This window comes from Puntigrus tetrazona, chromosome 10 (assembly GCF_018831695.1).
Source record: "Puntigrus tetrazona isolate hp1 chromosome 10, ASM1883169v1, whole genome shotgun sequence".
NCBI classification, from domain to species: Eukaryota; Metazoa; Chordata; class Actinopteri; order Cypriniformes; family Cyprinidae; genus Puntigrus; species Puntigrus tetrazona.
The window spans coordinates 9,407,887-9,422,810 of record NC_056708.1 but is presented as its reverse complement, the minus strand read 5'-3'; the positions used below and the strand labels follow the sequence as shown (position 1 = coordinate 9,422,810).

General features: G+C 37.6%; 2 protein-coding genes across 3 annotated transcripts; both read right to left on the bottom strand.

Annotated features, from left to right (window-relative positions):
• Positions 1 to 3: 3 nt before the first annotated feature.
• On the bottom strand, positions 4 to 6,328 carry LOC122352939 (thrombospondin type-1 domain-containing protein 1). 2 transcript variants are annotated; one of them, XM_043250709.1, is made up of 5 exons: positions 5,619 to 6,328; positions 4,724 to 4,848; positions 2,782 to 3,741; positions 1,998 to 2,156; positions 4 to 1,899 (listed from the first exon to the last, which is right to left on the bottom strand). In XM_043250709.1, exons 2-5 carry the CDS (start codon positions 4,779 to 4,781, stop codon positions 461 to 463), a joined length of 2,616 nt encoding a protein of 871 aa, XP_043106644.1. In that variant the 5' UTR covers positions 4,782 to 4,848; positions 5,619 to 6,328; the 3' UTR covers positions 4 to 460. The 2 variants fall into 2 exon arrangements, with proteins under 2 accessions (XP_043106644.1, XP_043106645.1); XM_043250710.1 differs by having other exon boundaries at positions 4,724 to 4,843.
• Positions 6,329 to 6,471: 143 nt separating this feature from the next.
• On the bottom strand, positions 6,472 to 14,889 carry vps36 (vacuolar protein sorting 36 homolog). Its single transcript, XM_043250718.1, has 14 exons — positions 14,684 to 14,889; positions 14,367 to 14,435; positions 14,145 to 14,215; positions 13,914 to 14,028; positions 13,631 to 13,720; positions 12,298 to 12,384; positions 11,942 to 11,974; positions 11,775 to 11,852; positions 9,933 to 10,067; positions 9,700 to 9,765; positions 8,776 to 8,840; positions 8,386 to 8,470; positions 7,041 to 7,117; positions 6,472 to 6,952 (listed from the first exon to the last, which is right to left on the bottom strand). Exons 1-14 carry the CDS (start codon positions 14,777 to 14,779, stop codon positions 6,871 to 6,873), a joined length of 1,149 nt encoding a protein of 382 aa, XP_043106653.1. The 5' UTR covers positions 14,780 to 14,889; the 3' UTR covers positions 6,472 to 6,870.
• Positions 14,890 to 14,924: the final 35 nt, after the last annotated feature.

Here is a 14,924-nt window from a genome sequence, read left to right as displayed (position 1 = left end):
TGATTGAGATTTTGTATCAAACTATTTTTATCATATATCATATTGTATCTTTAACACGGTTTACAGTAAAACAAACATTCATTAAAGAAAATGACATTTTCACTTTTTCTCCAAAAACCTGAGAATTTTCCAGTGTACAAACAAATCCAAATGTGTACAATATATTATTGTAATATGGATACTGTTTAAAACCCATGACAGTGTTTGCAAAAATTAAAATGGCTTTTCAAATGAATAGTCAAACACCATAAATAAAAATATAATTGAGCATAGATTTCATTTCAAGTCTTGAAAACACTGATATAATACAAAGAGCTAACAAAATCTGATATGCATGTCCACATGGAGAAAAAATAACCTGCTACTGTTAAAAACAAGTGCTTCATTCTATTAAGACCTTATTTTGAAATTTATGTTTGCTTCAGCAGACTGTAGGAAGCTCCCAGAAACGTAGGTTTGATCAGGTGAGTTTATGAATAGTCAGAACTTCTACTCCATCATCCTCACCCAAGTATCCAGAAATGTCCATCATGTGCTGCTCTGACTCTGTGAGACTATACGGGGAGTTGCTGTAGTCAGCAGAGAGAGGAAGGCTACGACAGCGTCCCCTGCGCTGCTCTGAGGTAGAAAATGTGGAACTGCGTTGCCTTTGGCAGGTTGATGAATTAGCCTCTCGTAGCTTCCTGGCTAGTATGTTCCTCTGGATGGGCGAAGGACCTCTTCTGCTCCAGTTCTGTTCTGCCCGTTCAGCTCGGTCCAGTGCAGAAGATGGACTTCGAGCCACACGATGACGATCCACCAAGGGTTCTTTTGTTGGCGTCACTGGAACTGAATCTTTCAAGGTTGACAGAGATGGAGGAGTGTCAACCCATGGTCTTCTCCTGTGGTCCACTGAGCTATCAGTTACTTTCGGACCGGAACAAGACCAGACCTCAAGTTCAGGAAGTGTATGCTCCCAGGGTCTGCTTCTACAGCTCCCCTCTGGTAGCTGGCGAGGAGTCACTTGGGTCATGCTTCTTTCTCTGTAGGGTCGGGACAGGGGCAGCTGATTCTGGTTGTTCTCATGGAAGCTTGAAGTCCTCCTGAAGTTGGGATTCTTGGAGTATGGCAGCCTATTGCGTTCTACCATCTCCACCCAGTCTGCAGTACGCTCAAGACGATGGGAGATGGCACTGAATGAAGACTTGGTAGGACTCAGCAAAAAGTCCACCTTTTGTCTGTCTGTTAATGCATTGTTTTTGGGAGGCCACGTGGGTTCCGTAAAGGGAGACCTTATGCGGAAATGACTGCTGCTTGATTCTTCTTGGCTGTCAAGTTCTTGGGGCACTGGAGTTAGACCAGTAGGGGTTGAAGCCATTGCCTCTAGCATGGTGTCGTCGACTGGACTCTGGGACACATGGTAGACTTGAATGGCCTCCTTTAGGCCCTTCTTCTTCATCTCCTTGAGCTGCTGTTGAGCCAAGCGGTAACCAAAAATAGGTGGAAGGATCTTTTGGCCAGAAGGAGACATCCTCTCAGGGTCTTGAGGAAGGGGAAGAGGAAGGGACATGCTCTGCTGACGAGCTAACACACTTCGGTCTAAAGGCACCTGCTTTGCAGGTAAGGTAAGACCCTTCTGGAGAGGAGCTGCCTGGAGGCTTTCTGAGAAACTGGGTCTCTGCATGCTGTGACCACAGATAGAAGCCTCGTCAGAGTTCTTCCGACCACTGGGAGAGTGCAGAGATCCACGGCGCATGGAGCTGCACTTTGGAGCATGGCAGAGTTTTCTCCACACTGTGATAAAAATGGTGGCTAGGATCACAGCCAGGCACAAGGATATCCCCGCCACTACCACTAGATTCCCAGTTAGGGGCGAGTTCACAGCTGGCGGAGGGGTGAGGGGTGGAGGCAGAAGCTCCTCTACAAAAAAAAAAAAAAAAAAAAAAAAATAGGATGTTTATTCTGAAATTGTTTACTCTGGAAAAAAGAGTAAATGATGAAAACAGGAAAATGCTTACCAGTGCAGTCTTCCAGTGAACAGTGTGACTGCTCTCTAACCATGCCAGTGCATTGCATCCCACCACTAGAGGGCAGCAGACATTCACGAACACGCTCTCGCACCCCTTCTCCACATGTCACACTACAACCACTCCATGGCTGCCATGGTCCCCACATTCCTTTAGAGCAACGATATGTATCAGAGAGAAAAAATACATTTAAAACATTAAAGTCTTAGGAAAATGTTAATGATGCTTGCCTATCAAAATCCTCACTAAGGCAAGGTGTTTGCAGAGTGTTCTGGGTAATTGTTAGCTGGCTGAAATACTATTCAATACTATTTTAATGCATAGGGTTAGAGGTTAGAGGAGGGGTGTCTAGTGCTACTCCTGGAGGGCTAAGTTCCTGCAGAAGTTAGCTCCAACACTCCTGCCAAGTTTCTAGTTATCCTGAAGACTTTGATTAGCTTGTTCAGATAAATTTAATTAGGGCTGGAGGCAAACTTGGCAGGAAAGCACTGGACACCACTGGGTTAGGGGTTCAAAACACTAATCCTACGTATAAACAACAGTAATAGATAAATACTTTAGTATTCATCACTAGTTAGTGAAATTAGTGAAAATAAGTTGTTTACGTGATATATTTATGTGTACTGTGTTTATTTATTATTTTTGCATTTAGGTTGCTTTATTGAACCTATTGTGATTCTGTCAGGCCTAAAACATAAAGAACAATTCAATGGTGCTAATTCCAGATTAAATTAGCAAATTTTTGTACGGGCTCAACAGATAAAAGCAGACTCACTTGTATGTCTTTGCACAATCACACAGGTGGTGGCTAAACTGGGAGCCTTACTGTAGACGAGCGTAAAATGGAAGCAGTACTTATTCCTGCCGGGGTCAAACATGGAGCAGTTAAACTCTGTCTCATTTTCCCCTTGTGTGAGGAAATTGAAAGCCAGTTGAGAGGGAGCAGCCATGTCATTAATCTCTTCCTTATAAAGTAAAACTTTTCCATTTGTGACCGTACAGGGAGGAGCAATTCGACGAACAGAAACAGCTCCTTCACAGCCCCTTTTGTAAATGTTATCCACAACAAGCTTGTAAGAGAAGATGCTGGACAGGTAAAGTGGACCAGAGGATTTGATGTCTTCCTGGATGTGAGGGGATTTTAGAGAGATCTGGATGAAGCCACGCTCTGTCAGAGGGGATGCACATGGCATCTCCAGATGTTGAGACCTAACTACTTTAATATTGTGTCTTATCCGGTTCTGCACCTTCTCAAAGGTGTTCCTCCCTACTTGGACTTGTTCCAGGTAGCTGACATCAAGGAAGAGAGTTGAAGCTTTGCTGCTAGAACAAGGATGGAAGTTGTTGTTAGTGTAGACTCCAATCCTAAAGTCATTAGAGCTCTGGTTGTTGCTGCCACGATGCACAGCCAGGTGAAAGGTGGGCCAGTGCACATGGAGAACCGGACTCCACCACCAGACTGCACTCCTGTTAGACACGCCAAAGTTGTGTTTCTTCTCCAGTCGGAATCTGAAATTACCTGCATACAGGAAGCAAGAGCAGTTGAACTCTAGTGACCCTTCTGATTTGTTAAAAGGAAGCGCCCTGGAGAGTACTGTAGCATTCCTGTCCATGTCAATCAAAGACACTGTCAGCTTGTGGTCGGTGAAGTTGCTTTCAGAACTGTAATCCACAAACACACTGGCATTGCTCAAGGCGATGTGCATTGATGGCCAGAGATGGATACCAGCCATTGCTATTCAAAAAAAAGATATGAATCAAAATCAATCAAGAGACCTAAAACTTTGATGTTAGACAGTTTAGATATTTTCCAACTTTTTGTCATGAAGCTGCATGAGTGGTTTTCTTTAACTATAGATTCTCAGTGGTTGTTAGCATGTAGTTATGCTGTTACTAGAATGTTCTGGGTGGTTTATAAATGGTATTTTTTGGTCAAACACTAAAGAGCCCACTCCCAAGTCTCTATGGTTCTGGTCCTCCTCTGGCTTAGGTGTTTTTCTGCCAGGGATTGCTTAAAGCATTAGAAGACTGCCAACTACAGGTCTGGATGAAACACTATTCCTTCCATTTTTTTTTTGTCTTTTCTGCTACTTTTATTGAAAGTAATAGTCTTTGAGACAGAATATAATGTTGGGGAAAAGGGAGGAACATGATCCTTGGAATAGGAAAACTCATAATCACCAGTACATGCACCACAGCCCACTGTGAAAGAGCACATGTGTCAAGTTTAAGTTCTACTGCTTCTTAGCACTATCTATTCCCACAGCATGAGAACTTGAGGAGGCATTGTGATTTACAAATGCTATGTGTGTGGGTCACTTCCTGCAGAAAAAACAAATACATCCAGGGGAAGAGAGTGCAGGAAAAGTCAGTGACCCTCCCTTCCCCCTCCGTCCATTTTCCTCTATAACTGAACTTGATTCACCACGGTGCACTTGAAACTGCCAATCACTAACCTTCATTTAAACTATTTTGGATGAGAAGCAGAAAAGTTGGATTATATAACTGAACATTTGTGCTGTTGTCATGATTCCTGCGGATGTAATGAGAGCTAAATTGTTTTATTACACCTGTTGCATTGCAGGTTTTGAGTTCCTTCCTCTGCCAAAGTATGGTTTGCATGTTGTGGCATTAAAGCATAATTTTTCATACAGCTACTTTGGCATACAAATAAAGCTGACTTGACTAACTGTTAAAATGTTAGGACATGTTCTCACCAAATCCCAGCAGGAAGAGCAGCACAAATAGGGTCGCTGTAGGGGAACCCTGTGTCATTCCGACTTCTGCGGCCTCTTATCTTTCTTTGTCCACATCACCCCAACCTACTGCTATTCACTCTGTCCTGACAGAAAAAAAAATTCAATAAGTTACAGTATCTGAATGAATGTTTATTCTGCATAACACACTTTTGGTTTTGGCAGTCATCTAACTCTTTCACTGGACGATCCACTGGTAAGGAGGAAAAATGAATTTGAATATCTTCTTGATAATCTCACATTTTAACACATAGTACATAGACTACTCAGTACGTACACTTACACTTATAAAATATAGGCTATACACACAAAATCAAGCTATTTTTTTATTTATCAATACAAACATTACCCAGCAAGGCTTAGTTAAGAAATATATATATTTTTTTGGCTTAAACATGACATGTATGTATGTATGTATATATATATATATATATATATATATATATATACACACACACACACACACATATATATGTATGAAGATTAAACAGAAAATATACATTTCTATATGAATATAATTTGTATTCATTATATGTTATTATAAATCTAGTCACTTATTAATCTATTATAAAAGGAAATCAAGATAATCATATTATAAATGTAGAAATAGTAGGCTATGTAGCAGGGGCAAAATACATTTGAACACTAAAAACGTTCAAATTCCAATTACTTTATGTTGGAAACTTACTACTCATACTGTCTAGATATCTGCACTCTTGAACTTAAACTAAACTGAAAAACCTAAAAGCCCTTCATGCATTACACTTCTTACAGTATGAACGAAACCTGTCGATAGCCTACACTTAAATGTTAAAATTTAAGGTATAGCGGTAGACGATAAAAGTATTTTACTCACGTATGACACTGAATCGGATGAATACCGTTATGTTCTCGTATCCTCGTCGGGCTGTAAGGAATCACGTTACCGCGAGTTTTGTTTTTAAGCGTTGAATGAACGTCACGCTCTGAGGCGCGCTCCAGACTGAGCGGCAGTGCACGCGCGCTCCCTTGCTTCCTCTACCGGCTGTATGAGGAAAATTAAGTTAGGATGCGGTCTGCTCTCCACAAAAATCTATTTAGTATTTGGGTCTAGCCAACGAATTGCGAAGAAATGCACGTTACGCACTTTCAATGTGAATCCAAGGCTCTCTATGAATACAGCCGGTTAGCTACCATAGTTCATGTTACCAAACATAAATGTCAGAGGTTGGCGGTGAATCATCTGCTTGATAATAATAATAAAAAAAACCCTCTCCTCAACAAATCTCCTCACAATGGGGATGTCTGTCTCAAGATGAGCTTGGCATTTCAGGCAAAATTTTAAAGTTGATTAATATATTAAACTATATTTTAGGAACAGTCTACTCATTGTAAATCACAATTGTCGTTGCCGGCTCACATGCTTCCACGGAAAGACCTTAGAAAAACAGAACATAATTTCTCAGTACTAGCAATTAGTGCCACAGAAGACAAACAACGCTGGTGAGGAGCCTGATATAATACAGCGGAATGAAAAACGGCAATGAAACGCGGTAAATGAACACAGGAGAAAAACCCAAAGACAGAAAACGTTTTTTAAAAAATATTATTTTTTTACACAACAGTCCAAAAAAATATGGAAGACTTCATGCTTCCGTGAGGGGAAAGGTAGATTGCTTTTAACAGAAATAAAACTGAATTATTTCAATGTTTTGATGAAGGTTTTCAGGTTATTTTTCAAAATTTTAATCGAAAATGTGTTTTTTTTTCCTCGCTTGTTTACAACACGGTTTGATGCATGTGCAAAGCACGCTTTTTTATGCACAATCTGACAGGATAGAAAATGCGCTGGAGTCCCACAATATCAACAACGGTGTCCTCTGCATCCTCATAATCGTTTCTGTCATCCCCTTTTCATTAGAGGCTGTGGAAACCGCTAAACATGTTAGACGCAGGAAAAAACGATGCTGTAACGTACTCAAGTACCTTAACCAACATTCATGAAAGACTCTATTGACAAACAGTGGAGAGTAGGTGCCCACTTGTGTCCAGAGTGAGAGCTAATTAGTTATCAGTTCTGAGAGGGATCCGCGGGCCAGAGGGGTTCGATGACATATCGGCTTCATCCGTCAGAACAGGTTGGGATAAAAACGCAGTCCTTCTACCGAATCGTCTCGGCACAAGTGACCCATTTTTTCAGCTAGTAACAACCTGTAAAGAAGAGCAAAACATCAAAATAGCGAGAAGACACTTGAGGGATGAATTATTGATGAAATAAGGAAAAGGATGTCTCCTGTACCTTTCTTTAGCAAGGAGAACTGACAGCCCCAACAGCTTGGCAAACTCTTCTGCTGTGAGGGAGCCTTTATCAGACACCTGGGAGAAGAAAGCAAAAAAAAAAAAAAAAAAAAAAAAAAAAAAGAGAGAAAGGAAACCTCAATTAAACCAGATGGATGCCCACCAAAACCACCGCTCTGTGTTTAGGGGTATTGTTAAAGCTAAACGTATACAATACTGGTTATGAAGTCACAGGTTATAAAGCAAATTTCTCAATTAAAAAGTTGAAAACATTCATTTTCATAAATACATTTTGATTTAAAAAAAAAAAAATGAAATTCAAAGATAAATTTTGTGCCCAAAATATAATAATGCAACAAAAATTTTTCTTAAAGAAAATGAATTCCATACCAGTGAAATTCATTTGACTTCTAAATTAAATGCGAGTACTGCTTTTTTTATATTTACATGAATATATTTGTATTCCTTATAATATAAATTATATATATTTAATACATTTTTCTGAAATCTATACATGCATGTGTGTATATACACACACACACATTTTTGGATGTCATTAAACGTGATTAATCATTTGACAACACTATATATGAAATGTAATATAATATCATGTAATATAATCTCTATAATTTTTCCAAGTCATACGCAATAAATATATATTTTTTCCCAATTAACAAATTTGACCATTTCCAGTGAGATTTTGTAATTTTGCATCACAGTAACATCAGTTTTGAGGGAAAACTTGCTTGATTTTCATTCTAATGACTTTAGATGCAAAATATTCTTAAATATTCTTATTTCAGTATAAGATATGACCCAGGTGTGATCTTGAACTGGTTTGGTGAGATTCACCTGGCTACTGTATATACCAAACTTAATGGGTGAATTAAGATGAAGAGAGTAATAATTGCCAAGTCATGTAAAAATGATCTTCAAATATGCTTGTTTTGATTTTTTTGTCTGAACATTCCTCTCCTTTACCACATCTGTCTTGGACTCTTCAAGGATGGAAATTTCTAATCTGATACGCCTCTCATTCCAGCTCTTTGACCTAAAACACCACCCCCAATCACATCTGCTAGCTGTGTCTTGTCCAAAAACACTTTGAAGGTGGCTCATTTCATGCAATTTCTAGGAGTATGAAAAGGGAAACTTCTCTCACTCTCCTAACCACAACCATTTAATAGAAGAGGAAGAAATTGGCTGTATGAGTTTGTGGTTATAAATCTGATCCAATTTCCACTCTACGAACCTGCAATTAAACATGACAGGAAGTTGCTGTGTGATGTTTGAATGGCCACATAAGTGATTTCACAGATGGGGGAAAATGATGGCACGGCACTCACGTTATCTAGAGCTGAGGCAATCATTTCCTCTTCACTGTGGGACTGGAGCTGAACCACCATCACCCCGCTGTCAAATACTCTCAACCTGACAGGGAAAGAGAAGTTATGTTTACGTTGCTGGCTACTTAAGAACCGTTGCTTCGTAATCTAATCGTATGCTAAACCTAATTGTGGTTTGCGAGTCAAATGGTTGTTTTCTTTTGAAAGGTGCAAAATGCAGCCAACAGACAGAGGGGCGGACATGGGTCCTGAAAACAGGAAGTCTGCCAGGAAGTGGCTGACCGATCCCACTCTGACCTGCTTCGGCCTACAAAAGACATCCACATTTGCTCGCTTTTACTCACGCAAACACGCACACACACACACAAATAAAAACGCTCACGCCATTACCGCAGAGGAAGCTTCAGCGATTCAAACATCTTGCAGGCATTGACTAAGTCCTCGGGAGAGAGAAGCTGTGAAGAAATATGTGAGAGATCTATCCAGGCTGTAAAAATACACCATCATAGAACTACATAGACATTTATTTATATTTTTATATATATATGTATATTGTATAAATGACTTTGAAAGATATTTAAAATACATGTGTATACATCAAAAAAATTTTAAATTATGAAATACTTTAAATACAGCCCTGAATGCACGCTAAATTGTTTTAGTTGAAAAGTGACAAAAGACAAATACATTTTTCTTGAGCATCAAATCAGCTTATCTGAATAATTTCTGAAGAACCATGTGACACTGAAGACTGAGTGTGAGAGTTATGATGCTGGAAATTCAGCTTTTCATCACAGGAACAAATTACTTTATTTATAGCATGGCGATATACATTCTAAATTAATAGAAAAACTATTATTTTATTAAAACAAATGCAGCTTTGGTGTTTCAAAAAAAATAAAATCTAATCTAATAATAATAATAAATAATAATATTTATATATATATATATATATATATATATATATATATATATATATATATATAATATATATATACACATTTTTATATAACTAAGTGTAACATTTTTACATTTCATAAATATATACATTATGAGTGTATTTACACGTATACACACACAATAAATGTACAGAGAACACACATATATTTGTAAACAAAAACTTTTATCTTGGATGTGATTAATTGTTTCACAGCACTAATGCAAACCAAACCAAATGCATCACAGTCGCATTTAAAGCGAGAGCTTGCTCTCTACCCTCCAGATGGCTGTGCCATCATCAGCTTCACTCTTAATGCTGAGAAGGAGATCAGGATCAGATCTGATTAACTCAATGACAAGACAGCTTCACCTTACCTCCATACCACGGGCTCTGTTCACCAAACAGTACACTTCAGTGAGGGCCATCATTCCTCCGCGCTCCTACAGAGAGACAGAATAAGAAAGAAGATAATATCGCCAAGTAAGACAGAACGTATAGTCGTATGGTTATTACTGCAAAGCTAACACACACACACACACACACACATAGATGGAGGTGCTAGCTGTGTGATAATGCATTAGAAATATATAAAACCACACAGCTTTACCTCCAGTGGGGCCTGCAGCATGTCTCCCAGCTGTTTGGCGAGCTGGATGTGGTACTGTGTTCCTGAGCCATGTGTCTCTCTGGTCACTGGGTTGGCTATACCCATACTCAGCAAATAAGACTTGAAGCGGATAGTCTGTCGGGGGACACACAAAACAAACATGACAAATTTAATTGCAGCTCTACACTAAATATAAAGAAAAAAAATGAGCGAGCTTGGCTGTTACAGGCCACTATCAATGCTGAGAAATTCCAGTTTTAGCATGTGAACTTCAACATTTCTACAGATGGAACAAAAACATCAACTCATTTTAAGATGTGGCGAAGTCTTGTTTTCCTCATCTGATTGTGGACCTCTGTAATAACTGGTCATTTTCTGTGCAATAAATATTTGTGTCTATTTGGATGCGATGCTGCACTTGGGAAACATGGAGGATCTCGATCCTGGCTGCTTTTCAGCTCAATTCTAGCTTCTATTTATGTCGCCGTCTCGTTTCCTTGCCCTCGATGCCCCTGTACAAAGTGTATGTTGCGAGCGACCGGGCTTTCTGAGCTCTCTGTGGATTACACTGCCAATGTTTGCCAAGCTTTGGATTTATAGACACTCCACCGAGCCAGAGAACGCCACACACAGGTACATAATCAAATGTAGTATTTTACTGATGAGAGACGGATTGATGTCTAACGTTCGAGAAGCATATCTGTGCATATGGAGGCCAAATAAAAAGAAGCATTTAACTGTAACAATAAATAATAAATAACAGCTGTTATCGACATGTAATCTAAGTAAGCCTATTAACTTAAGCAGGATCGAAGCAGTAATAGACTTTCAGGAGGAAACCGCTTTATAAAAAGGCTCTTCTTGCAAGTTCATGTGTGTATACACTACTAATTTAAACATTTTATTAATAGTCCTATCCTGTAAGGATACATTCAATTATTTCAAAGTGAAAAAGACTTTTTATAAGGATTTCGATTTCAAATAAATGCTGATCTGTGGAACTTTCTAGACTCCCCAGAAAATGTATTAGAAAATATTCAGCTGCTATCAAAATTACTAATAATAGATCATGTTTCAAAGTAGCATATTAGAAAGAGTCATGTGACACTGAAGACTGGAATAATAAGATTCAGCTTTGCCATCACATGAATAATATATATATATATATATATATATATATATTTATTTATTTATTTAAGGGCTGTATAATAATTGATTTTAGAATCTCAATTACAATTACAGATGCCACAATTATGTAATCATTAAAGTCCACATTTGTTATTCTGTATGCTTTCTGCATGTTATCTTAAGGCTTTTTCCATTGTTTTCATTTTAGTTTTAGTTTAACATTATAATACCAATATAATATTTTTACTAGCAAAAATAGTTTTGCTCTTCTGTTTAAGAATAAACCAATACAACGTAGAATTGACATTTGAGGCTTAATACTATAGAAAATCATTAAAGTTTTCAGCGTTTTCAGCTTGTTTTTGTAAAAAATGGCATGCAGTTGCTTCAAATAATAGTATAAACATCATTCAGGTGTTAATTGTCATCGTCGTAATTATTACAATCGAAGATTGTGATTTTTGTAATATTCGTGTAGCCCTAATTCAAACTAAAACCAATTATTTTTAATTGCAATATTTCTCAATCTTACCATTTTGTCACACTGAAGGATTGCTCAACATAAGACACTTCTTTCAAAACCATAAAAGAAAATCTTACCGTTGCAAACTTCTGAACAGTAATATGTAAAATCCATGTCAAATATCTCAACCAATCACATGACCAAACGCTGATGCTTCAGAAAACCGAGCACATTTGGCTCTTCAAGCTCACCTCATCTTCTGTAATGTCACCCTGTTTGTCTTTTATTTTGTTGGCAATGGATTTGGAGAGCTCCACCATCTCTTTGGCCTGCAGGGAAAGACAGCGATCCGCTGAATCAAGAGCGATAAACTCGACCATGGCTGTATTATGATAACAGGCCGAACTGAGTGACTGACCTTTTCCATCAGTTTACTGAGATCCTCAAAGGCCTGAAAGAATTGAGAGATGTCAGAATAGAAACGATAATCAAAACAGCTCTTTATCAAAGGCCGAAATCACCTGTAAATCACTGGGTGTGCCCACACCTAACAGGACATGCCACCGCTGTGCACGCTCTTTTTTATCTTCCATTATAGTTGTGCCAGGAAGCTAATCAGAGCTATGAGGTCATCTAGCATTAAAAACAGGCTCCTGCTTTCTTTTAACATCAAGGGCCATTTAAAAGGGGGGGTCATGGCGCCCACGGCTTTCCCGATTATCTCAGCACTGTGCGTTATATTCGACTACCTGTCAGTCTGTTTCTCTTTCTTACCTCAGAAATGTTTTTGTCTGTCTCTTTTCTTTTCTCTTCCAACTTCCGTTCAATACCCACAATCCCTACTGCGCGCGTTCTTCCTGCCTACGGAATCACAGAGAGCGGGAGAGGGAAAAATGAGCCTCGCTCTTTGTTAAACATGTACACGCGAAAACAATAACTAAAAAAAAAACATGTAAACAAATATAACAAAGGAACAGGAAGGAAAGGGTTTGCCCTGGGGTTACTGCTTCAGGGCCACGGCCTGTTCCTTACGAGATACTAACTTGTAAAATAGAAAAAACAACTATACGAATGTTTCAAGATATCTAAAAAAATATAATAAATAAACAAATCAATGGGTAAAACCACATTTTGTAATTATTTGAACAGCACAAATCACAAGTAACGCATGGAAAACGATGTTATTACAGTGCCACCTTGAGGATGTAACAGGGATTGCATCTTAATTTATTCAACATACAATTAATAGACTCATTTTATTCGTAAAGTGTCATCAGATTATCTAGAGTATGTAACTGACTAATGGACACCCGTATAAATATTTATTTCAAATAATTAATGCTATTTTCCAATTGCAGCTAATACAGTTGACAGCTGTATCTGGTGATGATGGCCTTAGTTATTTATATATGTTAAGAAAATCATAAACGTTTAAATGCTTTAGCAATTTATTAAACAAGCTTATCAAATCAATAAAATAAATGGTGCCATTAATTGAAAACAATATCAATTTCTAATGTGTTAATCCATTATTCAGCTATATATATATATATATATATATATATATATATATATATATATATATATATATATATATATATATATATATATATATATATATATATATATATATATAAAAACTAAAATGTTACCGTTAGTTAAGCCAAATCTAAAATTATTTTTAGCAATTTAAGCTGACATAAAAAATTTTCATACAAATATTTGATTGAAAAATAAAATTTTAAATGTTGCTTTGGCAATTAACTGACATAAATGAACTGAAGCACTAAAATAACTGATATTATAAAGCTGATGTTATTATAAATTAAAGCTAATTTAATTTAAAGCCAGATAGAAACTTAAAAGCATAATAATAAAAGATAACTTAAACTATACTAATGAATATTATAAAAAAAACATTTAAATAATTAAAATATACATGCAAATACTAAAACAAGTCGCGATAATTGGAATAACTATTATCATGTTCAATGCATAAATATATGCAAAATAATACAATGTTATTGAAAAACTTTAAAATTAATAGAAATAATAAAACAAAACAGTTGTTGTTGTTGTATCATTCAAAGATTCAGTTTAGCCTAACCTTAGGTCCTATTCCTGTGGGGATGGGCTGTGAGACAGGTGTATTCTCCCATCGTTTCTGAGTCATCTCTTCAGTTAGACGTCTGTAAAACTACACAACAAACACAGCACGAGTTATCTTATTTACACCTAACACTTCCGCGTCGTTCCTCTCTAAATGTCATGACTGCTCGTAGTGCCTACTTCAACCTGTATTAAGACAGATTGAGCGGAGTGATAAGCAGACTTAATCTAAGCATCATCTCAGTTGTAATATTTGTGACGTCACCCCTTCAGTTACTGACCTCAATCTGCCCGTGTTCCTTGAAGGACAGCTTTATGTAAGAGTACTTGCTGTGCTGGTAGGGTCCCGGATCCTTATTTTCCGGGGCTGGATGCAGGTGAATGACAATCTTGGCACTTGGCACAGGATTGGGAAGGTGACAGTTTAATTTTAAAATATAGATAAAAAAAAATGGCTCCCAGTATTGTTACTATGACACATTAATTGCACACTGATGTGAAAGTGCAGTTACCTTTTTCCAATGCCGGCTGCTTGCTCCTCGAAGTATATGATCTGTGACAAGGGTATGCATATACAGCATTCCTACAAAGAAATTAGATATTGCAGACATTGTTATACATTTAAAGCAATGTGACATTTAAGAGTGAGAGAAAAGTTTGATACAAGTTAAAAAAAAAATTGGACATGACTTTACAATACAAAAGGAAATAAACAGATACTGGACATGGCGTACATGATTCTTCTGGTCTCTCCAGAGAAGGCGATGGGTGCTAAGAAGAACGACTCCCACATCAAGTTTAGCCTGTCAATATGGAAACAGGATAATATTGAGCATTATTATATACACCATCTATTCAAGCAATGCATAACTCTTTACTGTATTTTGCATTACCCCGGTTCTAATTCTACAGTTTACAACATGGAAACAGCATCGTCTAAAATATGCATGTGTTTCGCTGTAAGGTTTACATCATTGTCAGGTCAGTATCTTCCACATGTTCGACATTTCGTAACTTTCAGTTGAAACCACACTATCTACGAAAAAAATACCTTGTCTTCTCCATCGTAAAGTCTCACTCCTCGTTGCTGAATTACTAACGTTTCGTTCATTTCAAGCAGCCCATTTGTCCAAACAAACCTGTCCATTTTTAACAAAATGTTAAAACAAAAGTGAATAACAGCACTAGAGCATTATACATAAAGCTGTTTACTTCCGCCTAGGTGTCCAGAAATGCGCCTGTTTGAAAAAACCCCGACAATTCGTCAGAACTTCACTCTTCGCATTGCTTTT

Coding starts and splice junctions, on each gene's coding strand:
- vps36 (XM_043250718.1), bottom strand. CDS start 14,779: ATGGACAGGTTTGTTTGGACAAATGGGCTGCTTGAAATGAACGAAACG. Junction 9,766..9,932: donor TGCTGCAGGCCCCACTGGAG/GTAAAGCTGTGT, acceptor GTCTCTCTGTAG/GAGCGCGGAGGAATGATGGC. Junction 8,841..9,699: donor ACAGAGCCCGTGGTATGGAG/GTAAGGTGAAGC, acceptor ATTTCTTCACAG/CTTCTCTCTCCCGAGGACTT.
- LOC122352939 (XM_043250709.1), bottom strand. CDS start 4,781: ATGACACAGGGTTCCCCTACAGCGACCCTATTTGTGCTGCTCTTCCTG. Junction 3,742..4,723: donor GCTCTTCCTGCTGGGATTTG/GTGAGAACATGT, acceptor TTTTTTGAATAG/CAATGGCTGGTATCCATCTC. Junction 1,900..1,997: donor TTCACTGGAAGACTGCACTG/GTAAGCATTTTC, acceptor TTTTTTTTGTAG/AGGAGCTTCTGCCTCCACCC.